At 38.0% G+C, this 23,728-nt stretch overlaps 2 protein-coding genes across 6 annotated transcripts; one reads left to right on the forward strand and one right to left on the reverse strand.

Moving 5' to 3' along the window:
- Positions 1 to 1,553: 1,553 nt before the first annotated feature.
- LOC115041812 (G-protein-signaling modulator 2-like) lies at positions 1,554 to 18,266 on the forward strand. Of its 3 annotated transcripts, none has more exons than XM_029499619.1 (15): positions 1,554 to 1,760; positions 6,879 to 7,117; positions 7,464 to 7,599; positions 7,892 to 8,031; positions 9,400 to 9,523; positions 9,759 to 9,874; positions 10,434 to 10,589; positions 11,518 to 11,626; positions 11,853 to 12,018; positions 12,195 to 12,292; positions 12,812 to 12,997; positions 13,420 to 13,582; positions 14,226 to 14,411; positions 14,493 to 14,608; positions 15,757 to 18,266. In XM_029499619.1, exons 2-15 carry the CDS (start codon positions 6,897 to 6,899, stop codon positions 15,919 to 15,921), a joined length of 2,082 nt encoding a protein of 693 aa, XP_029355479.1. In that variant the 5' UTR covers positions 1,554 to 1,760; positions 6,879 to 6,896; the 3' UTR covers positions 15,922 to 18,266. The 3 variants fall into 3 exon arrangements, with proteins under 3 accessions (XP_029355479.1, XP_029355482.1, XP_029355480.1); XM_029499622.1 differs by having other exon boundaries at positions 13,480 to 13,582; XM_029499620.1 differs by having other exon boundaries at positions 6,896 to 7,117.
- Positions 16,155 to 22,282, reverse strand: mcoln3b (mucolipin TRP cation channel 3b). Of its 3 annotated transcripts, XM_029499624.1 has the most exons (14): positions 22,201 to 22,282; positions 21,029 to 21,252; positions 20,766 to 20,933; positions 20,222 to 20,375; positions 20,023 to 20,098; positions 19,812 to 19,908; positions 19,347 to 19,446; positions 19,084 to 19,196; positions 18,667 to 18,816; positions 18,410 to 18,511; positions 17,957 to 18,079; positions 17,640 to 17,846; positions 17,409 to 17,539; positions 16,158 to 17,181 (listed from the first exon to the last, which is right to left on the reverse strand). In XM_029499624.1, exons 2-14 carry the CDS (start codon positions 21,248 to 21,250, stop codon positions 17,142 to 17,144), a joined length of 1,683 nt encoding a protein of 560 aa, XP_029355484.1. In that variant the 5' UTR covers positions 21,251 to 21,252; positions 22,201 to 22,282; the 3' UTR covers positions 16,158 to 17,141. The 3 variants fall into 3 exon arrangements, with proteins under 3 accessions (XP_029355483.1, XP_029355485.1, XP_029355484.1); XM_029499623.1 differs by having other exon boundaries at positions 16,155 to 17,181; positions 19,084 to 19,446; XM_029499625.1 differs by lacking the exon at positions 22,201 to 22,282 and having other exon boundaries at positions 16,157 to 17,181; positions 21,029 to 21,253.
- Positions 22,283 to 23,728: the final 1,446 nt, after the last annotated feature.

The raw sequence follows: 23,728 nt of genomic DNA on the forward strand, positions 1-23,728 counted from the left end.
TAATCTTTCGCTAATTTATCAATGAGCCAATAGCCATTTTAACTATCAATTTATTGTACAAATAATTTATTGAATAAAAATGCCAAACATCTGCTACTATAATTTAATCTTTCAACTGTTATTTCAGCCTATCATATGTACTATATCTTTCTAAATGGAATATCTTTGTAGTATTGTTAAAATTGAGTTTGGATTGTTTTGGCTCTGGGGAAATTTGACATTATATCATCATAACAATGAATCGATTTATTAACAATAAAGGTAATATTTAAGCTGCAGTATTTGTGTTAATGTATTTCCTATGGAATTTCTTTGTCACTCATAACCTCAGATTCCAAATGAGAACTTAATGAACGTAATTAAATCTCACATATTTCAACCTGCTTCAGGACATGAGATAGACACTGGGAGAAAACTGTGAAAACACAAATGTCCAGACAAGCAACACAAAAAAACATTGTTTGTGGCTGTGAGACAAGCTAGGAAATGAAAAAAACTAATCTGAGAGTACACCCACCAAGTAGAGAAAAAGAATTTATTTTGTGTTAGAACTGAACAATTGAATTGGATGAGATTCTGAGATTTCTAAAGGTAAACATCTTCAGAAGGTCAGACCAAGCAATCTGTGTGATTTCTTCAGTTCCTTTACTGTACAAATATCTTTCTGATTGTTTTACACTGCGGTAATGTTTAAACCATACAGTTAGTCTTCCCTGTGGTGAAAGAGAACCAGTGAAGCAGATGAAAACTCTGACTTTATTTGAGCTGAGGCTGTGCCAGACTGCAAGACAGGTGGAAACATCTCAGCAAGACTTTAAAGCAAGTGGAGCTTTTAGAAAGAGCAGAGCAACAAAGAGGAGAAAATCGGTGGATATGTGATAAGTCTGTCCTTATGGGTGTCTGGAGCCTCGCTTAGGAGAATCACCAATAAACAAAATGTCTCAATGCAGTTCAGACGCTTGTCCTCTCAGAAGCCAAAAATAAGCAGTGGCGTTCAGTGACACATCTACAGACCAATACATCCAGAGAGGAAACATGGCCAAGGCGGAACAAACCTCACAGGCCAACATACAGCAACCTATAGGCCGGGAAGTGTGAATGTTTTGTCAGCTTGAATCGTTACTAGCGCAAATCATTATTATGTTATTGTTTATCAATTTTCCAACAACCAATCTTCTGCAGCGCTTACGATAACTCCACCGGAGTTTTAACAAGCTGATTATTTTTGTATCATCATAGATCTTCCTATGTCTCTGTTGCTGTTTCATTGCCTCTGACGGAGCGCAGTCGTACGGCAGGGGGCGGGCGAGACTTTCAAACGCAAGTCGGTCGGGCTGTAATCGCCACTGAGCTGACACGGACCATTTGCCACATCTCGCCGTCTAACTTGTAAACCTCCACCGGGCCGGACCTTCTGCGGCTTCCCCGCCCCCTTTCGTGAACGTCACACTTACTTGCCTTGTAGGGTTTTCCCCACTCGGATCGAGCGCGTTTTAACTCGCGATTCTGACATGACCGACCGCACTTGAAGGCAGCAGCCGTGGAATCCTAATTAGAGTCAGATTCTCAGGCAGAGGAGTGGCCTCTTCATCCCGACACAGAGGAGACACCCACCGGAGCTGGCTGACTGTAAACAGCTGGCTGAAGAGATTACTTTAGAATTCCTTTGAGTAAATTAGCATATTTTTAAAAATAAATATATATTTCTTTTCCTCGAGTTGGGGTCATGTCCGCCGTGTGTTCGCGCACTTAAGTTTGAGGTAGGTGAAACAAATACCTGAAATGTTTTTGCTGTTAGCCCGCTTGCTCTTCGATTATCTCTCTTTAGCAGACTTATTCACTCATTTCTTTTTTATTTTTTTTTATTTTTGAAAGTATTACGTCTTGAGCAACTAAACCGTTGTCCCCGTTGAGCTATATGTCAACAGTCAAGCTTGTCTCGCCACATAATTATCTGCTATCTTGGGTCAGACAACAAACATGTGATGGCATGTTCATACTATAGTGACGCATTTCTTGCTTTTAGTGGTTTGATTTCCCAAAGAGGGCTGTGTCATGAACAGGATGATCTGGACTCAGCTCAAAACATTACTTGCAGCTTCCTTATTTTTCCAAAAAAAGAAGAAGAAGGAGCAATCTTCAAACTAAAAACTTTTAGATGAGGGAAATCCGTAAAGTACCTTTTTAAAAGAAATTTGTATTCTTAGTGAAGTGCACTGGCGAGGAGAAAGGTCCTAACCTCAGATTTAAATGATTCAGAGTTGCAGGAGTGTCGAAGTGAATACTGGTTCTCTATGCTTAGTTTTGTGCAGACCTGTCCCAGACGACCTGGGAGATCTGGATGCTTCATACTGATCAGAAATGTGCTTTGGTTTGAATCTTGCGGTTAATCTCAGGTAAATAATGATCTGCTCTTCAATGAATGAGTGACGGAATAAGAAGAGTTGGTTCTTGATGAATCTTTTGTTTTAAAAGGCAGTAATTAGAGTTGCACTTAGTTATGGCGTTTCCCAGCTCCCATTTAAATTTTCCCATGAGCCATACAGGGTTGGGTTTTAATCTCCGATGATGGTTTCTCATAAGTGGCCTTCAAAGAAAAATAGAAAACTTTTGAGGGCACTTCTTAGAGAACAGCCAGGCATATTCATATTGAAGTGCTTATGGTTTGGGAGCCACAGTGGCCCTTTTATCTTCAGTATATGTCACTAAAGAACTGGAAAGCTTCAAAATACTTTTATACTTGCCTGGTTAGGTATTTTTCACATTAATGACTTTCTTCAGCCAAAGTACGAAAAGAAGTATGCCAACGGTAAAGTAGCAAAATCTGGAAAGACACAAGTTTACACCGAGCACAACAAAGCTGTGCCAACTCATTTGTTGGTAAAGGTTCATCCATTGACACATAATTGCAGTTCTGCTGTTATTTACCAAATCTTCACACATTTCCTTCTAGTTTTTCAGATGAATTATAACAAACTTGATATTTCCATTAAATTCACATTTGTTAAAATGCAGATGAAATGCGAAAGGGCAGTATTTGTATGTAATTAATCTTTGCAGCCAAACTTCTCACTTCTTGTTGAATTTGTCTTGTAGTTTCTGCATTAGCTATTGTTTGATTTATTAATTTTTTTTTCCATTCACATTAGACTTTTGAAACCACAATTTGCAGTCTTTTGTTGTGAAATTACCAGGCTAAAGTTTCAGTTTTTGTTTTTTGTTTTTTTTAACTCTCTTTACCCTGACAACTACAGCCTCAACCTACAAGTCTCAAAGACCACATGGATGTAAAGCGATTGGGAAGTTTTTGACAAAACAATAACTTTTTTTTTTTTTTTCTTCTCGGGAGCAAGGAGAGCAAGACTTGGTGCCTTTGAACATGGTGTGATTGTTCCTACACAATGTGGTCCCTGAATCACAAACAACTGAGCCCTAAAGCTTTTATTTATTTACGTTACTACACTGTGTGGAGCTCGCAGAGAATGATGCAATCAGTAAAAATTAGGAATTTGTCAGGACCTTTTGGACCAAAAAGCACTTAGTCAGTTAGTGAGTGAGATCATAATAGGATAGACTAATTCAGACCAACAGAGAGACAAACAAATAGCTCACTGCAAGGGCATGTGCAGAAGAGCTCAAAACAAAGACCTCACAGTTCGCACATGATCACTGAGTGGGTAAATGCTGTTTGGGCTGCTGAATTTTAAGTTTTTGTTTTGACACAGTTGTGGGATTTTGGGTGCAAACAGCTTGAAGCCTTCTTTCATTGTGTTAAGGTAATGGCTGCCAAGGCTGATGTGCAGTTTCTTGGCACACGGCCTGAATAGGAGTAGCAGGTGAACATCATTTGAATGCAGCAGCATGTCAAAGCATGGTTGGTGATGAGCCACAGTTGGCTGTTTTTGAGACAGGTGCTACCAGCTACAAAGTAATGGCCAATGTAGTATTAGATAGTATTGCATTGCATACAGCCTTAACCAGAAAGGGGAACTGACTAAGGTTTCAACCAATCGTTATGTCTCATAATTGATTAATTCACGATTACCCATGATTAATTCGATAGTCTATTAAACAGTCATGTAACAAGCACTATATATTTTTTTATATTTAAAAGATCAGCTAATACCAAAAAATGAATCCATAACCACCAGTGGAGGCTAGGAAAATGTTTTAGTTAGTTTCGCTACTTAAATTATGACAAATAAACAGAATTGTTGCCTGTCACAGTTTTATTTAAGTGTAAAGTCTCTGCATAATAGCATGCAGGTAAAGAATTATTTCAGCAGAAGAATTTTCTACCAAATAGGCTGCCTGACTGATTATTGCTGAGAGTGTTGAGCAAATAGTCTTCGAGTTCACTGGAGCCACTTGTGGCTATAATTACCATTGCGGTTTGGCCTAATTGGAAGTGACACCCACCATAAGGCGGCTCAGAAATACAGGTTACTGCTGGCTAAGTAATAGAGAAATACAACAGTCAGCTGAACTTTGCAACCAAGCAGGCCACTCTTTCTTTCTTCATTTCTGCGTGGTAACACCCTGGTGTTAATCTGTGTTGACCTAAACAAAAGGTCTCTCACCCTGGCACCTGACCACTGAAGTCGATGTGGACGCTGAGCGGATTAAGTCTTCATTTTGCTGTTACCACAAGTTAGCAGAGCCCTCTAGGGAAAGGCAGCGGATCCAAGGGAGCGGTATTCTTATGAGACTGAGACACGCCAGTTTTGTGCGTTATGTGTGTCCATATGAAGGAAGACAGGGTGGAGGAAGTTAAACTGAAAGGGCTGTGTTTGCTCTACATTGAGAAGCTTGAAATGTCTGTTGTATCAAACTGTTTGGAGTGCATCAGAACAGGGAGAGGCAACAGGTATGTGAGCTGGGTATTATTAAGTCACTTCTTTAAATTGACCAGAGATGTTGATTTGTCTAATTAGATGTCAGGAAGCTCGTTAATCTACCCACAGGAAACAATTAGCTTTAATCTTTAAAAGGTTTAAGAGTAGTAGCACATTCAAACATTTTCCACGGTTTTATAACATGCTTACAATCTTCCATTTAAATGCTGTCCAGAGAAAATATTAAACTTGTTTTAATTCTTAGAATCAGCTTTTACTTTTGAATGAAGGTTAGTAGTGTTGTGGGGATAAGGTAGCCATTAGTTCTATAAGTTGTGTATTTTTATGGGCGGGGTAGACCATAATCCAACCCATGAAATTGGAAGAGGCTTTTTTTTTTTTTTTTAGCAGGTCAGGAGATGGACAAGGAGGAAGTGCTGATTCTCTGAAAGAGGTCTTGCCTCAGAAGGGGGTCTCAAGAAAGGCTTAGTGGATGTAATCACACAGCCTGTTGAAGGCTAGGTGCTAATCCCTTTGTCGTGGTGCTTGATGTTACCATGTAATAAACCTGGGATTGTGAAAATGAAAATACATGCCCTCTGTTTTAATGTGATTGTCTATAAAACCTTGTCACGATTAAAACACAACCTCTTTCTTGCTTTGAATGCAGAGGAGTAGGGTTTTCTTGATCCAATTTTAAGATCAGCTGGAGTTGAGTTGACATTCAGCTCTTGAAATGCTTTATTTCAACTTAAAGCGGTGTCCTACTCATGAAGGAAACGTTTGTTATTGCTATTTTCAGTTCTGTTGTAATTCATCTGCATCCTTGCATGACTGGACATGACTGTTGCATGACTGTTTTTAAAAGGTTGTGATTTATTCTCTTGCTTTCAGTCACGTTGCTGTTTTCCTTTTTTTCCTTTGCTGGTGGCTTGAGGTTAAAAAAAAAAGGATGATCTTACCTTTTAGATTGGGTGTGGAGGTCATAAAAATCGTAGTCCTTACCACAGATACATCTGAGTTTATTTTATGAAAATGTAAGGCACCTACTTTTGTTTCAGGGTAAATATGGTAAGTGCTCGTGACAGAGAGGAAATGCTCCATCCTATTTTAGATTTACGGTTATTGTCTCTGCTTTCATGGGATCTGGACTCCATACTTGATATGCTGTTTCTTTTTCTCTTTCTCTCTCATGTGCAACTTAAACTTGTGAGTAGAATGGTGGCTTGAGAGAAGCTTTTTGTTCTTACTTATTCAAGTGATCAGTCATTTATTGCCTTAATCCAACACTGTTGATAGATGTACAGTGTTTACTACTACTACTATCTGCATTTTTTGTAATTTTAAGAAATGGCATTTCTGAAATGACTCAATTTTCCAAGTTGTGTTGAAACAATTAACATTAACTGGGTAGTCTTTCTAGCAATTAATCTTGTAAAAATACATTATTGTGACTCATTTAATTTCAGAAAACTTCACTTGTTCCAGCACTTCAATTGTGAGCATTATCTGAGTGCTAAAGAGATGCCTCTATAATGATAGGTGTAAAAATCCAAATGGTCCTAATTTCTTATACGTTACATCTCTCCTCCTGTCCTCACAGGACAGCTTCTATGATTATTCAATCAATTGTTATTTTGATCAAAAGATAAACAATTAGCAACAATTTGAACCACTGCTCTGATGAAACAAGTTTTTCTGACTTCATTTGCCCACTCTGTTATCTCTAAGAACACCTTGGCCTGTGGGAAATCATAATGGAGATTATTCACTATTACACTAAACAAATCAACAATCATTTATTTTGAGAAAATGAGCAGTAGCGGGTTTAGGGGGGTGTTCTGTGAAAGCCACTTGTGGCTGTGACAAATAGCCATAGGAAGTGCAATTACTTTTTGCAATCTTGTTTAGTATTCCAGGCTCATATATTCTGCCTCTGTGCAGCTGTTAAACTTTGTGTGCAACAGTGTAACATGTACAGTAGGGCCTTCCTCCAGGTGTGATGAAATCATAAAATGGAGTTCATTGTCACTTCTTACGTAGATCCCACTTCCCTGCAGGATGGAGTCGTCATGTCTGGACCTGGCTCTGGAAGGTGAGCGGCTCTGCAAGGCTGGGGACTATCGTACGGGTGTGTCCTTCTTTGAGTCTGCCATTCAGGTTGGAACAGAGGACCTTCAAATTCTCAGTGCCATCTACAGCCAGCTGGGAAATGCTTACTTTCACCTACAGGAGTATAATAAAGCCCTGGAGTACCATCGGCATGATCTCACACTTACGAGGTAAACATTTTCAGAACTGTCATAGTAACTTTTTCCAAAGCCATAGACTCCTCTCGAAGCTGGCCAGCCTCAAAAACACCTGTTTACTGCTCATGTGTTGCGTTGCCTGTCCAAAACAAACAAGTTAAAATATGTAGCACTATTCTGAGGAAACAGTAAAACTTTTTTAATCACTACCCCCCACTTTCCTCTTCATGATTAAATTGCTCGATGCAACCTGCGGTATATTGCTGCTTGCACTTTTAAATTACTTTCTTGCCTCTTGTGTTTTCATACCAATACAGTTCAGTTATTCACTAATATTCCAGTCTAATAAATTTCCTGCTGCTTCATTTCTCATCCCCAGAACAATTGGAGATGAAGTTGGTGAGGCCAAAGCCAGCGGCAACCTTGGGAACACATTAAAGCTTTTAGGACGGTATGATGAAGCAGTGGTTTGTTGCCAAAGACATTTGGAAATCACGAGAGCCATATATGATAAGGTGGGTTATGTTTTAGAGCAGTACAGCTTGAAGTAATTTAGGTGGAAGTAACTTGCTCCTTAAGGGAATAAATTATTCTTTTGTAAATAAAAAGTTTAATAATTAATTAAAATGCTCATTCATTTTGATTAAAACAAATTAAAATAGATCTTGATTTGTTGCATAACATGCTAAAATAGTTTGCCACTCCTCATGGAAACAAGCAGATCTGGTCACAATGTATTTTAAGTATTTAATTATGATGGTGGTCACTGTGGTTTCCATCTGTGAAAATCTTGTGTGCGTTCTGTAGGTTGGGCAGGCTCGAGCACTGTATAATTTCGGGAACGTTTACCACGCCAAGGGCAAGAGCATCTGCTGGACTGGAGCAGATCCAGGAGAGTTCCCAGAGGAGGCTAGGGTAGCCCTGAGGAAAGCTGCACAGTACTATGAGTGAGCTGATTCCACCCTTTTTTTGGGGTTTTTTTGTTTTGTTTTGTTGCATTTTAAATTCGGAGAAATGGTATGCTTCAGTTAATAATTATAGTAGCAGTGTGTCAAGGTTTGAGTCAAACTCTTATCTTGTTGTAGATTGCTGAGCATGCTCGCTAAACTTGTTTCACATGAGTGTTAGCCAAATGCTTAAGGTATATTTTGTAACCAACACTAACAAACTGGTGCAAAAATTAAATATGGGTAATACATTTTCACATACATGAATGCCACGCTAAGGCAAAGTGGGGATTAATCTTGCTCTCAAATCAGACTTATGCTCATGGAAACACTTTGACATACCTTTTGGTCAACAGCCATTACTAAACGGTATATTGTGGCTATGGCTGTAATACAATGATTAACTGATTGATAGTAGCCCTATAATGCTTGACCAGAGAAATAATGGACATAAAATTCTATTTTTGTTTTATTTAACCCTTGAACAAAATGTAAAAAAAAAACAAACAAACAAACAACATATTTGCCTTTTTGTTTATATCATATTTGTTACATTGGGCAAAACACCCAAATCAGGCAATAGCAAAGACTTTTCTCCTTGGTCATTTGTAACATCTGTATCTTTATATCAAAACAGCTTTCTTTTTCAATCAACTTTTCTTTTATTTTGCCAAGGGGAGGGTCTCATAAATGTATATATTTGGCCATTTTCCTCCGTCTTCTCTCATTAATGTGGTACTTTTTGACTTTTGATGAGAACATTAACATTAACTGAAGCAGTATTTGCATGATTTTATAAACTGAACTGCTGCAAATTGATAGGCAGGTGTCAAGGTGTTCCTAATAAAGTGCTCAGTGAGTTTGGAGTGTTCAGAAAAAGATGGTTTAACTGAAAACATGCTGTTTTTACTTGCTTTTTGGAGCTTTTAACTACATCTCACAGTCTCTGGCTGGAGTTGCAACGTTGCCATGCAGTTGATTGACTTGTCATCACAGGGGCTCATTTTGAAGGGAAATTTCAACCCCCATTTTGTTTCAAAGATGGTCTCTTAAATTTGTTGCAGTCACATTCTGAAGTGACAACCGGGGGGGGGGGGGGGGTGGGGGGGGGGGGGGGGGGGAATTATCCCATTTTTTAAATTTAACTTCATGTAATTTGTAATTTGTCAAAGATTAGACAATACGTATCTCAGTTATTTCATTACATTTGGGACCAAAAAAAAAAAAGGAACCACATGATGTGGGCTATTCCCAAAAAATCGACTGAAATACAATTGTACATCTATTACTTTCGATGCAAATGTTTGTGTTCATATATAAATGTAAGTAAACAGTTTGGTATGAACCCTTTGTTTTTTCCTCCCAAAGAGCAAACCTGTCCCTGGTGCAGGTTTTGGGCGATCGAGCAGCTCAAGGTCGCACCTTTGGGAATCTAGGTAATACTTATTATCTGCTGGGCGAATTTGAAATGGCAGTAGCTGCACATGAAAAGGTTAGTACTGACAAAGGTGTGTGTGTGCGTGTGCTTGTGCTTGTGTGTTTTGTTTGTTTGTTTTTTCCAAGCTTCAAAGCCATACATTATTATTATCAGACATTAGGCAAATTTGTGAGGATTGAAGTTTTTATCTGAACATTTTCTTGTCTCATGACTGAATGCTATTTTCTTGCTTTACCTCAAATTCTGACTTTAATAACTGTATTGTACACTTATTTGTCATGTTTGGCAGAGGTTACTGATTGCTAAGGAGTTTGGGGATAGGTCTGCTGAGAGGAGGGCCCATTGTAACCTTGGCAATGCTAACATATTCCTCAACCAATTTGAAGTGGCAGCTGATCATTACAAGTGAGTAAATCTGAAGCTCAGGGGCTCCTTAACGTCATAGTGCTCTCCAAGGGATCATGATACTTGGACTTGAAGCATGTGTGCCATTTCCATTTGATCATGGCTTTAACAGTCATATTGAAAATATTATTTGTTTTCTATGCAAGGTGAAAGCTTCAATTACATAAGCAAGAACAAATTATTATACTTATGACAATATAACTAAAAATCAATAGGAGAGAGGAATCAGATTAAATATAAATTAACTGAGTTTTAAATCTATTCATCATGCCAGATGGGTTTTTGGCAACAGTTTTCTTACAGGCCTCTTTTAAGCATTCATGTGTAGGTGATTAACATTAACACGCAACTGATTTTTGATGAGTATATGCAGAATCTTAAGAGGACATTGCAATTTTTATGTGAGGAAATTTTTGTTCATATGGTTGTTCAGATGCAGTAGTTGGTTGAGTTCAAAAGTTTTCAATCCCTTACTTCAGCAATCTTTCCAAGAAGATAATGATCATTCTTCCCACCCTAGAAATTCCTTGACCTTTTGCCTCCTCTGTTTCGCCCTCAGGAGAACTCTGCAGCTGGCCAGGCTTTTGAAGGACAGAGCAGTGGAGGCCCAGGCCTGTTACAGTCTGGGCAACACCTACACACTACTGCAAGAATATGCAAGAGCCATTGATTACCATGTTAAACATCTGGAAATTGCTCGGGAACTTAATGACAGGTCTCAGCTATAAAAGCCATTGTTCTGCCACATTAGTCTTTGAAGTATAATGGCCAGGCCCAGTTTAAATGTGAGGTGCCTTGGACTAATCAGTTGCCATAATGTGGTGGTGTTTCTGCTACCACCTATCAAAGTAGAGTAGGAACACTGATCAAACAACAAAACCAGAAAGTTTCAGTTACTGCAGTGTTGTTTTTTGGAAAAGGCTTGCAAAAGCATATCCCTACACATGTCAAAATGATTGTTATATTCAGAGAGTGCTCCCACAAGTTGATATACTTAGTTCAAGATGTATAAATTAATGTTCAATCTAATCTAATCTAATTAACTGTATGTCAGTTTGAAAACTTGATTGACATGTACTTTTACACAGAACATAGAAGTCAGTGAATTTGGGCTTGTCCTCTACTACTGCTCTGCTGATAAAGCAGTGCGCTAATTTGTAGTGTAGGCGTATTTTCTTTATTTTTATAGATGTAGGAAAAAGAAGCAGGATTTATGGGCGTATAAACTTGCACTGCCTTAATATTGTCATTTAAATCAGATAGAAGGCATAAAATGGAATGGAACAGAAGGGAAATTCCTAAACTCTTATAGACTATTGGTTTTTGAACTTTCTATCAATCCATTCATCTTCTACTGTTTTTTTTTTTTTTTCCCCCGTTTCCGGGTCGCAGGGCTGCTGGAGCCAATCCCAGCCAGCATGTCCTAAAAATCTCCACCAACAAACGGGATTCCTACATAAAATGGCACATAATTTTAATTGTTGTGAACTGTGACGATAAAATGCCAACTGTTGAATAGCAGTTACTGTATGCAAGCAAATCATTACCTTTTTGTGATTACAGTTGACAAATGTCTTTCCTATTCTTGCATAATCTCAAGCAAAGTTGCTCAGTTTTTTTCCCCTGTCTGTGTGTCATTGTAGGGTTGGTGAAGGAAGGGCTTACTGGAGTCTAGGAAATGCCCACACTGCCCTGGGGAATCACCAGCAAGCCATGTACTTTGCTGAGAAACATCTGGAAATTGCCAAAGAGGTGACTGTTAACTGTTCACTCTCTGAACTTAATCAGTAGCTACCATTGGGCAACACTTCCATCTGCTGGCTCTACACTGAACAGCAGAGAATAATCATCAACTTATTGCTAATCAGCAGCAATCAAAAAGAACCCTTGGCAACACTCAAGTCAACTCAACAGTTTTAGACTTGCATCCTTAAATTTAGCTTCACTTACATTAAATCTGTTGTTATCAATGGTGCAGACTGGAGACAAAAGCAGTGAGGACACCGCCAGGATGAATTTGTCAGACCTGCGGCTGGTTGTAGGCCTGAAGTCCAACTCCAACATCCATCCCAGCATCTTCCGCAATACAAATATCAACAGCCCCCTTCTGCCCCTAAGCTACCAGCATTACCCAAAGCTTTCAGGTATATAGTCCATTATTTTAAGACAAACAATCTATTTTGCGTGAATTGATTTTACTTCTAAATCTGTGCAACTGAAAATGTTTACCAGTTTAATTGTCTTATTTGTGACGAGAACAATGCCAATAATTATATAATATTTAACAATAGTGAGCAATATTGAATTTTCTGTGTTTTAGGAGTGAAATCTCCACTGAGGAGGAAAGGCAGTACAGAGAATTTGCAGCTGAAACCAACTTCAGGCACAAACCAACCTAGAGAGTCGCCAGCTCCTTCAGTATGTATAGTGTACAATAACTTAACTGGGCAGAAACACCAATGATATGAAGGTTTTTTGTTTAATGAGTTTGAATCCAGTTGTTCAGTCTGATTTCCAAACTTCTCGATCAAGTAAAATAGTTCAACTGTTAACTTTTATCTGCAAACAAATATCCAAATTTTCCATATTTAGTTTTTTTTACTTAAAAATCCAGTTTGTAGCATACAATGTTCCTGTAAACTTTTATGTAATAGTTATTGTTTGAAGAAAAGCAGGTTTTTTTAAGGTCAAAGCCTGAAATCCTGATTTTTAGTTCATATCACAACTGTCAACTGTCATGAAAAACCGATGAGGTCAGCCATTTTTTCATCTTATGGAAAATAAGATAAATACAGATTTTTGCAATGTAAAGTAATACATTTCTCTTCATCTCAATAACCTATTCGCCCAACCTTTAGTGTTAACATGTAAAATAATAGACCTCTGACATGACTGTTAAATTACAATTATCACGATGGATACACTTTGAAATTGCAGGACTGGGAGGAGGATGTATTCCCTGGGTCTTCGAAAAATCACACGATCAAAGCTTCCTCTAAGCTTTTCCTCTTCCATCGTTTGAGAAACAAGAAGCCTAAGAACAACAAACCCTCTCCTCAAGAGCAACAAAAAATTTGCCCCAGGACCATAGTCACAAAGCTGGATACATCAGTGTCTGTGAAGGTATTTTTAAATACACAAGATTCTTTTGTCCCTTCATAACCACATCGCCGGAAGCTAAACAAGGCTTATGGGCAATAATGATTCAATTTTAATTTATACATGTATGTTGTGACACAGCCTCAATTCAAATGTACGGTATTATGAATGTGGAAGGAAATTAGTTGATTTAGATATGTGGGATCATCATATCTGATGATATGATTCCAAACAAATGTCAGGCCCTAGTGAACGTAAAATAAAGTCAGTTTCAAAGTTATGAAAAGACAGACAATAAGACACTTGCCTTAGAATTAAACTTTACCTTTTCGTAACCTTGACATATCCAAGCTGTTTTCTTTCCCTCGTTTCATTACAACAATTGAGTGTTTTTTAATGTTATTAAGTCTATGCTGCTTGTTTTGTTTTTTTATATATATATATAGCCAGGATCACTGGACACGATTGGAGAGGATGGCTTTTTTGACCTCCTCTCTCGTTTCCAGGGCAACAGAATAGACGACCAAAGGTGCTCTCTACTTGATGACCAGAGCCCTCTCCCTGCCCATTCCTCTCCCTCCCACACCCCACCTGTAGCTGAAAGGAAATGTGAGTTGGTCCCCTTGTCTTTTTGTCTGTGTTCACACCATATCCAAATTGTAGCACTATTTTCTGGACTTGTAACGCTCTTTTTGTATTTCATGTTTTTCCTCTAGTCAAAATAAGACAATGAACTGATCACAGTGAGAGTCTTTCAGGATAGCCAGTTTCCAGTAGAAAGAGGTCACTGCCATCTCCCTTTAATGGTGTGAATGCAGCTTGTCCATGAATGTTTCCTTTAAATATTAAATGTTGTAAAGATGGCTTTAAAGGGTCCTCCACCAGAAATCTTTTTTTTTTTTTAAATCACTCTCTTTCGTGCTTGAGTTTGTATTGAAAGGTTTTTTCGTGTCATAATTAAGCAAGCACATTTTTCATTCTTTTTTTTTTTTTTTTTTTCCATCCAAGCAATGTGCTGTATTATCCATTTTCAAATTTAGGTGGAGAATTTCTTTAAAGTGCATAGCATAACTAAACCTGGAGCCTTTCGTTCTCTTCATAAACTTTTGTCGCTCATTTTCTTGTTTTTACCTTCTATATTCCTGTAAAATGCTGGGTAGAGTGAAAGGCACGACTCACTGTTCTCTGCTCAATCCACTTTTCCATTAGTTACAAATCGCACAGATAATTCACAATAATTCTTGCTTTCTAGCTATTTCAGAGTGCGAAACACCATTGCAGGATCCTGGTCATTTCCTGGAGCTGCTGGCCAGCTCCCAGGCCCGTCGTCTGGACGACCAACGAGTCAGCATGAGCCATTTTCCTGGCTTGCGTCTCAGCACCTCCAGCCTGCCTCGTACACCCTCCACCTCCAGCATAGACCAAGTCCCTCAAGAAGGTGATGAAATAGTAAGAAACATTTCCCAGTTCCGTCATCTCTCTCTAACATATTGACTGAGGCCTGTTTGTTTTCCCCAAGCCCCCATCTCCAATACAGATATGCCTCACACACACTCCCTGTACAGTCACCTCGAGGCAAGCGCTGAGCAGACTGAGGGGGACGACGTCTTCTTTGACATGTTAGTTAAGTGCCAGGTGAGAAAAAAATCTATTACACAACTTGTACTACTACTACTACTACTACTACATTATTGCAGATAGTGTTTCCAATATTTAAGATTTAAGTAATGTTTGTTTACTAATTTTATTTCAAACTGATTTATTAAGAGCAAATTAGATTTTTAATCACCATTCATTTATTAGAAACCCATTTGGATGGATAAATGAATTTTTTTTTCCTCCCATGCTGATGTGACCTGTTGTGCTCTCATTTAAACTCACTTAGTGGAAGCACACCAATTGAATCATGTTGCATATTAGTATTTCTTACTTTTCGTAGGCTACCAAAAGTTAGTTGGAAATTGCATATATTAAATGAACTTTTTCCTACATTCTTTTCAGCAATAATCCACCTATTGTAAATCCTTTTTGTATAGAAAGTGGAATGTTGGAGGAAAATTGTGCTCTAGGGTTCAACTGGCAGAAATTCTGAAGCACTATCTTTGTATCTTATTTAATGCCCAAATTGGGCCAAGCATTTTTTTTTTGTGTGTATATTGAGTAAATCCTGAGTGGTTACAGAGAAATCACTAGGAGGGGGGGCATTACCTGAGAACAGCCAAGTTTTCAAGGCCTGTAAAGAATTGATCATCTGGGATCACTGCCTATTTCACTGTAGCATATGACCTTCTATCCCAGGCAGAGATGATGTTGTGAACAAATTTATAGTGTGGGGTACTTCAGCTGCCCTCAGTGCATGATGGGAAGTAATTCTTCAGTCTGAGCCAAGAGTGAATTTATCAAACGTTTTCACGTTTCACTTTTTAGTTTTTCCTAAGCTTAGTTTGAACTATGGAGATTTTATCCAAACAATGGGGCTCGATTGATGATTAAAAATTGAGGGAAAATTTGCAGATTATCATAAATGAAAAATATATATTCACTGTTAAGATAATAAATAGCATGTAAAGATTATAAATTGCATATAAATTTTGAAAACTTTACGGCTACAGCTGATGATTATTGCTGTAAAATATATGAAAAAAAATGTGTATCTTCATAATGTCTTGTCTAACAAACAATTAGAAAACCCAAATATATTCCATTTTTATCTCAGTGCCTCTGCAATCTACTGGTGCCAGCCTCAGCAGTATCAACTAACATAATTGTGCTGTCTATTTTAGGGCTCCAGGTTAAACGACCAGAGGTGCACAGCGCCACCCTGTACAACTAAGGGACCGACTGTACCAGATGAAGATTTTTTCAGTCTCATCCTTCGTTCCCAGTCTAACAGGATGGAGGAGCAGCGAGTGCTGCCCCCTGGCATTACCCAATCCAAACCAGACTGACTACATGAAGGGATTTGTCATGTTATCTCCGGATACCAGCTGAAGTAACCAAGTCCCCCTCTCTTCCTTTTGCTAAACCAAGATTTTATTTTTTAAGCTACAAGACACTTGATGGGAATGCCCAGGTTGACAACATTCCGATGAGACTGCAAAGAATATAAGGAATGCTATGCTACTTTCCATTTATACACAATTGGTTGTTGTGACTGTGGAATCATAAGGGATTTCGGTTTCAAGACCTCTGGACTTGGTTTTTAGATAATTGACTGTCTCTGGGTAGTAGGTGCCTTTTTGTGGTGATGACCCCTGCTGGGCACTTTCAATCAGACCTCAGTAATGATGAGGGATGATCGTGGAATTGTTTAGACGGAAAGTACTGTAAACAAAGGACAAAAGCCAAATTGAAGGGACGTCTACTTCATATTGATGGACGAGACATTCTGTGGCCCTATCTCAGAGGCTCTTTTAGTTCAGCAGAGTAGACTTGGCTTGTTTCTTTTAACAGCAGTGTATCTTTAATTTGACTGACCTAACAATAATTCACCTCAGAGGTTGACATGACAAATTATCTTTGGGAAGATAAAGTTCACATACACTGCTACTACTAAACTGAGGACAAGTGGGGCCATTTTTGGAACCTGGGACATTTTATTTTATGATTTTGAAGATTTAAGTGAAATATTACTACAATGAACTGCAATGGGATTTTTCTTTCTTGTAACATGATTTTACAAGTAAATAACTAGTGTGAACAAAAGAGAATTTTTCTAATAGCTTTTATATTAATACTTCTCCTGATTGGGAGAAATAAAATCTCATACAATTTATTTAAACTTGAGTCATTATCTTCAGTACAATATTGGGATCATTCCAGGTGACATACAAACACAGTTTGAGTTTTATTATTTTTGTTGAATTATTTTTTTCCAGGGATATATATATATCTCAACATGAATAAGTGTATTCACTAAATGTTGTCCACATTAATGCGTCATAGAGACAAGACATAAGTGTCTTAGTCCCTTCAACTCTAACCTTTTGGACCATCGGGGTTCAATCTTTTCAGTCCTGAAAAACTGCCCCTTCACATTAAATCATTCACCTCAGCTAAGAAAAGATTAAGACCATCTGATCTGCTGCTGAGGAAAAGAGGAACATTTGTTTTTAGGTTTATTGTTTTGTCAAGTACTGTCTTCTAATATTGCCACATAAGAGGCCTGCTATGCCTCTGAAGTCAGCCGCTCTTCATGTTTCCTGCACCTGAAAAGAGAATATGGCTCAACTTGAATTCCATTCATGACAGGTGCATGCTGTTTTATGTGCGAGTAAGGTATACCCAAGTGATTTGCTCTGCCACATTTTAAGACGTTCACATAAAAAGGGTTAGGATACTGATATCACTCATCTGTAACAATGACACAGGTAATCAACGTAGCACCTTAATGGTGCTAAGGAGTAATTAAGATGGACTGGACATCTGATCTTACCTTTTGATACAGCAGTTGAAAAAGCAGCTATTGTTTTTCTCAAGTCTGTACAGCCCAGAGTTTGGGAGATCTTGACACACAGATAAGAATTTTTGCAGCTCTGATATAGGATTCCCACTCTGCTGCTGTTGCTAAATCAATTTAAGAAATTAACAGGTCAAATAGTTTCTTATAAGAGGACATTTTACCATTTCTGATCAAGTCAAGAAAATTGAAATGATGACTAATTACCTTGATGGTGTCATAGGTGTCAGTGATGATTGTAATGAAGAGACTAAGAATCATGTAGATGAAGAGTGAGACAAAGGTGTAGAGGTAAACCCTGCTAAAAATCCACACCAGGCTGCTCTTCTGCTTCATGTTCTTGAAGGTGGGAAACATGTCGTCTCCGTTGATCAGAGAAAATAAACACTCTGACACTGTGTTTAAGGTGCGGAACTTTAACAAAAAGGTCAAAGAAAGAAAATGTCAGGTGTGATTATTCAACTTGAAATGTTTTCTGTTAAATCCTACAAACCTTTCCTTTGCCTAATGTAACCACTACTTGCCTTTTCGTGATACGGGCCAAGGACGATCCAGCCACAAAAACAATAACTCAGGTAGATGATTCCAGCGCACCAGATGAAACGGATAACATTTGGAAAAGCTGCCCTGAGTGTCACGATGAGAATCTGAAAATAGCCACAGAACACATGGCAACTGAGCTGAAAAATGCACAAACAAGACCAGTATCTGGAAATCACATGATATAATATATTTTATCTTTGAGAATACATTCAAGCTGAAGCAGTTAGTACTTTGCAGTTAGGTGCAATCATCATCACTGAGCCTTATTTAAAAAAAAAAAAAAAAAAAAAAGTTCAGCAGAATCAGGCTACAGACTTTTGAAAAGCATGAACAGTAGTGCTACTACTGGATTTGCACTGTAAAACATCTGTATGTTAAGCGATGTTACACTTGTGATGTAGACAGCCTGTATTTGATAAACAATTTGGTCTTACATTATACTTTGAAAAATAGCCCATGTAACGGAGGACACCAATCCAGACAAACATGGTGCCTGTTCCAAGGAAAATGCTGCAAACATCATAGCTTGTGAGCACCTAGAAGAAATGGTGTATGATTAAATATCTCATATCTATTATGAGCTGAATTAATATGTCAGTCGCACCATAGGCAGATAATATTCTAATGAAGTTAGATGTAATGAAAGGCATTACAATTGACAGTGATTTGAACATGAAACAATCTCCATTACCTTAGTCTGGATCTCTATCTTCATAATGGAGCCAATGATGGTCAGTGTGTCACTGACAATGATCAGGATGTACCAACCATTGACAAACTCCAACTTGTCTGACATCGAGACGTCTTTACTGCAGTGTTTTTTGTAGTAGAGTGTATATTCCTGTTAGCAACAGAGGAAACATGTTGTAGTCAACTAAAATTAATAAAAGAGAAAAAGTAATGCACATCTTTAATTTGAAACAAATGAGAAAAAAAAATTATAATAAAAAAAAATAGTGACAATATCCACACCAGAACCAATACTTTCATAAAGCCTGCAATTCCTAAGCTCTTATGCATCCAACAAGCACACCTTTTGTTAGGTTTAGGGAAATGAATAGAACATGAAGCACAATTGTTTAATAACTATGATGGTCAGTGTACTCACAAACTGCAGCTGTATCCCATTGATCATTGATCGTGTGCAGAGTGTGAAGGATATGATGCACGTTAAAATGATGAGGCAATCGAGCGCTACAGTAAGGTATATGTTTCTAGGAGCTGAGAACAGGGAAGTTGATTTTACTTGAAAAAGAACATCACATACTGATTTTATATGCAGCGCGGAAACAAGTCTTTTATCAGTAACGATGAATCCAATCAATACAGATGATTTATTTATATATTGTAATATCAGGTTGGTAAACTTACTTGCTCCAGTTACTTTCCAGTCTCTGCATTCATTGATGTCTACATCATTTTCCAGGTCGATCTTTATCCTGCCGCTGTGAGCTTGGTTATTGAAAGTGATCTGTTTAACAGAGGGCAGAGTACATTTATTATTGGCCTATATTTGTATGGCCAGCACAAATAGCTTTACACTAACACAGGCTCTAAAGCTAACATTTAACTATATGAATAGCAGGTGATGTGCAAACATCCTTACTCACTAGACCTTTTTTGTTAGCGTCACTAACTAAACAGATTCATACCGACTCTTCATTTTTTTCACTATTATTTAAATTCATGGGTACTTTGAACAGTTGTAGGGTCACAAGGAATCACTTTGAGCAGAAATAGAATCAGATGTGCTGTATCAATGCTGGTAAAAAGAAAAAAGTCTTGTGTGATATACTAAAGTTTACAGAGCCATGAAGAACAAGTCCAGTGACTTACAATTACAGTGAAGTCATAGCAATCAGGCAGCTCTCTATGTCGTACTGTCTGTAAATTTATGGACTTGAGAACAAATGTGATCTTGACAGAGAGCATCCTGAAAGACACAGAAGATATATGAACTAACGGGGGATCTCGCATTAAATGCAACAACATTTTCATTAATGTGAGTTAAGACAAAAAAGACTAAAGTTGAGTGGCATGTACAAACCTTTTGAAATACACTTCAAAATGTGGGAGCAGTTCCCGTAAAGATGGTTTATACATCGGATAAACTTTCATGCAATCTGTTAAGCCACAACAACAAGAAAAGGGCAATGTAAACCAAAAATGATAAAATTTTTTGCCAAACAATTTCACTAAACTAAGTATTACATCTTTCATATATAACTCAAAGCAAGAAGCCATACCAGTTTCCACAATGGCATCAATTTCAAAGGTCTCATTTCCGGGGTAAATGCTGCCATTCCTGTAGTATTCCTGACACAGTGACAGTGGACTGTAGACGCCATCATTTTTCTCATATGCATTATTGCCTACTGTGATGTTTTGCAGATGTCCAAACTAGAAATGGCATATTAAAATCTAAGTATCAAGGTTGTTGACACTTTGGCAAGACTTTAGCATTGTGAAAAAGTCACTTGAAAAGGTGAGAAGCAGCAGATGAAGTTGATTAAGCGAACTCATTCAAGACAGATATATGTAGTCATAATCCACTAAGAGGCTGAATTAAATATGAGCAAACTCCAATCCCATGACAAAGCAAGATCTCATGGAAGCTTGTGAAGCTTACTAGCTGTATAAGCAGGTGCAATTTTAAAATTCTAACAATGATTAATGGAAACAAAAGGAAAAGAGCTGCAGCATCATATCACACAATCAAAATAAACTTCGTGTGCTCACATTGTTTCCTGCTACAAAGACAAAATAAAATGCTGGCAGTCGTTTTTTTACCTGTTTAATGATGTAATCGATGTGATCATAAACATCCTCCTGTCTGTATACAGCATACGTGTCCATGCCTCCGTCAACATAATCTTTCAGGAAAAGGTGCTTAAATGTCATCAGATTTTCCTCCTTGAATGTGACAACCATTTGGTTACTGAGCCCAAAAGACACCAACTGACATGGGGGAGGAAAATAAATAAATAAATTTGACATGAGGATAGTGAAACAAGAAAATTTACATCTGCTGAGCTCATGGCTGAGATAACCACCTGGATGGTAATGATGGCAATTTTAATGAGCTGCAGCACAAGTTTCCATGGTTTTCGCCCACGAGCATGATACTTCTCACACGGGTTCATAAAGTAATATTTGATCTTCCTTCTGAGACATTCCACATTGTCCAAATCTTCCAGACACTGATGCTGTTGGTCGTTCCAGGGAGAGGGGGCAGTCGTTTCATACACATCATAAAAGTTACTGGAATCCTCCATATCTGAAATTAACATATAGTGTGTGGCTTATTTAAGCACAGCATTAAAACATCACTATGGCATGAGGAAAAGTGTGGGCTGGGGTAACAACACAAAAAAAGGAAAACAGCTTGGTCATAGGTTGCTGTTTTTATTTTTACGGCAACTTGTACACTGTCATGCCACCAGATACAATTGCCCTGCAATATACTTTTCTATTAAAAATTTACAGTGTTCAGTTTAAATTTTGTCAGAATAATGCTGATTAAACTTAAAGACCTGAGTGTTGTTGTGGCAGTTCTATTGGACTAAATGCCACCTATATTGTTTTGCTACAATTTACATAGTTACATAAATGTTATCTCGAAACTGTGGCAATATATAGGAAAAAAATCCTGAATAAGCATCTGATCTACTGAATCGATTCAAATACAGGATTAATTGCTGGACTTGGCTGGATTCCTTTAGACAGCAAGGGCACACTATAAACTTTTAATAGGCTACTTCCTAGTTACTATTAATTAGCTATTTCTCATTTTTTTATTTCCCTTGAGCAACAGGCAGAAATTAGCCTCTAAAAAATAACTTAGGCAGACTTTTACCGATATCAACCTTGCCCTCACGACAAATGTTTAACTCCTGAGCCACCGTGAGGAATTGACCGGGCGGAATGAGGAAATCAGGCTCCCTGAGCTTTGGTGAACAACACATAGCAGCTCACGTCCTGAAAGCTCGATCCGCTTCCACCATTGGAGCAAACGATGAATTACTTATTATTTGACATGTAAAAGTTCAAATGGTATTTTCGACAGCTATGGGGAGCGGAATGAAAAAAGGTCAAATTACAGCCGGCTGCCCACCAAACGGCCCTCAGCAGATTAATCAGCTTCTGATTGCATCCACCTGTCGTCCGACTCCAAATGTCTCCGTCCTAATTAAAAATCGTGACTCTCTCTAATTTGGTTGCTTACCTTGAATGTTGTGACTGAAGTGATAACGTGTGTTTGAGCTTCTAGGTTTGTGTGTGTGTGTGTTGTCCTCTCGTCAATGTTGTGTTAGTCATGTGAGGCACCACAATGTTGAAACGTCATTTTAAAGCTCTGATCAGATTGGCGCTTGGAGCTGTCAATCATCCCCCCCTGCCCTACTCTGCTGCCGTAACCCCTGACAACCAAACAAAACTGTGCGGACTTCGTGCTGCAGAGGTTCAAACCGCCGGTAAAGTCTCCCTTTTCTTTCATAAACTCTTGAACAGAATAGCTGCATCTTCGTTTAAATTGACCCACCGATCAAAAAGATTTTTGACCACAATAAGGTCGTTTTTTTATTATTAGGTATTCCCAAATAGCTCGACAATTATGCCAGTTAACATTAGTTATCGAGTGTACTGCTAAGCTAGCAAAGCTAACACAGCATTTCATTAATTTTGATTGATAGCATTTGACTGATTTTATTGTGTTGATGGGATCCTGTGTGTTATCTGTCAGCCTGGGCTAAGAACTTTAGTTGGATTTAGTTGGAACAACCCAGTGATGCAAAGGATAGATAGTTTATTTGGGGGAAACAGCGAACTTTACAGGTTTTACATACAAGGCTATGTCTTATATTTTCAAATGCAAACCGTTTCTTTATTTTACCCCAAAGTTGCGAATATAAGCCCAGCTCTGAAAAACTACAACATTAAAATATAAGAACAATGCCATGCACATATGGCGCTTTGAAAGGGTCCAACCTGCACAACTCTTCCTTTAACATTGTGCGTTACACTTTAATAATGGACGTACTGAATTGCAGATTGTACTTGAAACATTTGAGATTTCTTTTTCTTTTTTTTACCAAAATGAATTATCTGAGAGTGCCCTACCACACTAGAAAGCCTATATTTAGGAGTATATGGTTAAGTTGCGAAGGCCAACAATACAATACAATGAGAGTTTATTCTAAAGTACAGCACTGCAGCACGCTGGGAACATTCAGTAAAACGACTTTTACATTTACATTTTAATAATATACATAATTCTGATCTTATTATTTAAAAATGACGTATACATTCACAAGACAGCGGGGCAAAGTTTTTATTCGCCTTTCCATATCAATAACTAAAACCTAGGCAAATAGAAACTTCAATTTCCTAAAACGATGCAAAGATTGCAAGGTTATTCACTTATTTCCCCACACGATGTCGCTAAATGTATGGATCATGACAGTTTCAAGGCTGCCGACCTGCCACTGTGTAACCTGTGTTTGAGTTCCTCAACGAAACTCACGTGTATAAATAAGAACGTGTGATTTGATGTTTTGACCATAACACTGTATGATACTTTGAGAGACTTTGTACTTCACTGCAACTATATTCCTGTCTTTAGTTCAACTGTACAAACAACAAAGATGCCACCCAAAAGATCAAAAAGTGCAACAAGCAGTAAAGGCAAAGGTGAGTTTGAGTGAGTGAATTCAAATGTTAACATGTTAATGTGTGTAAATGCACACAATTATGTC

Source organism: Echeneis naucrates, chromosome 4 (genome assembly GCF_900963305.1).
Source record: "Echeneis naucrates chromosome 4, fEcheNa1.1, whole genome shotgun sequence".
Lineage (NCBI taxonomy): Eukaryota > Metazoa > Chordata > Actinopteri > Carangiformes > Echeneidae > Echeneis > Echeneis naucrates.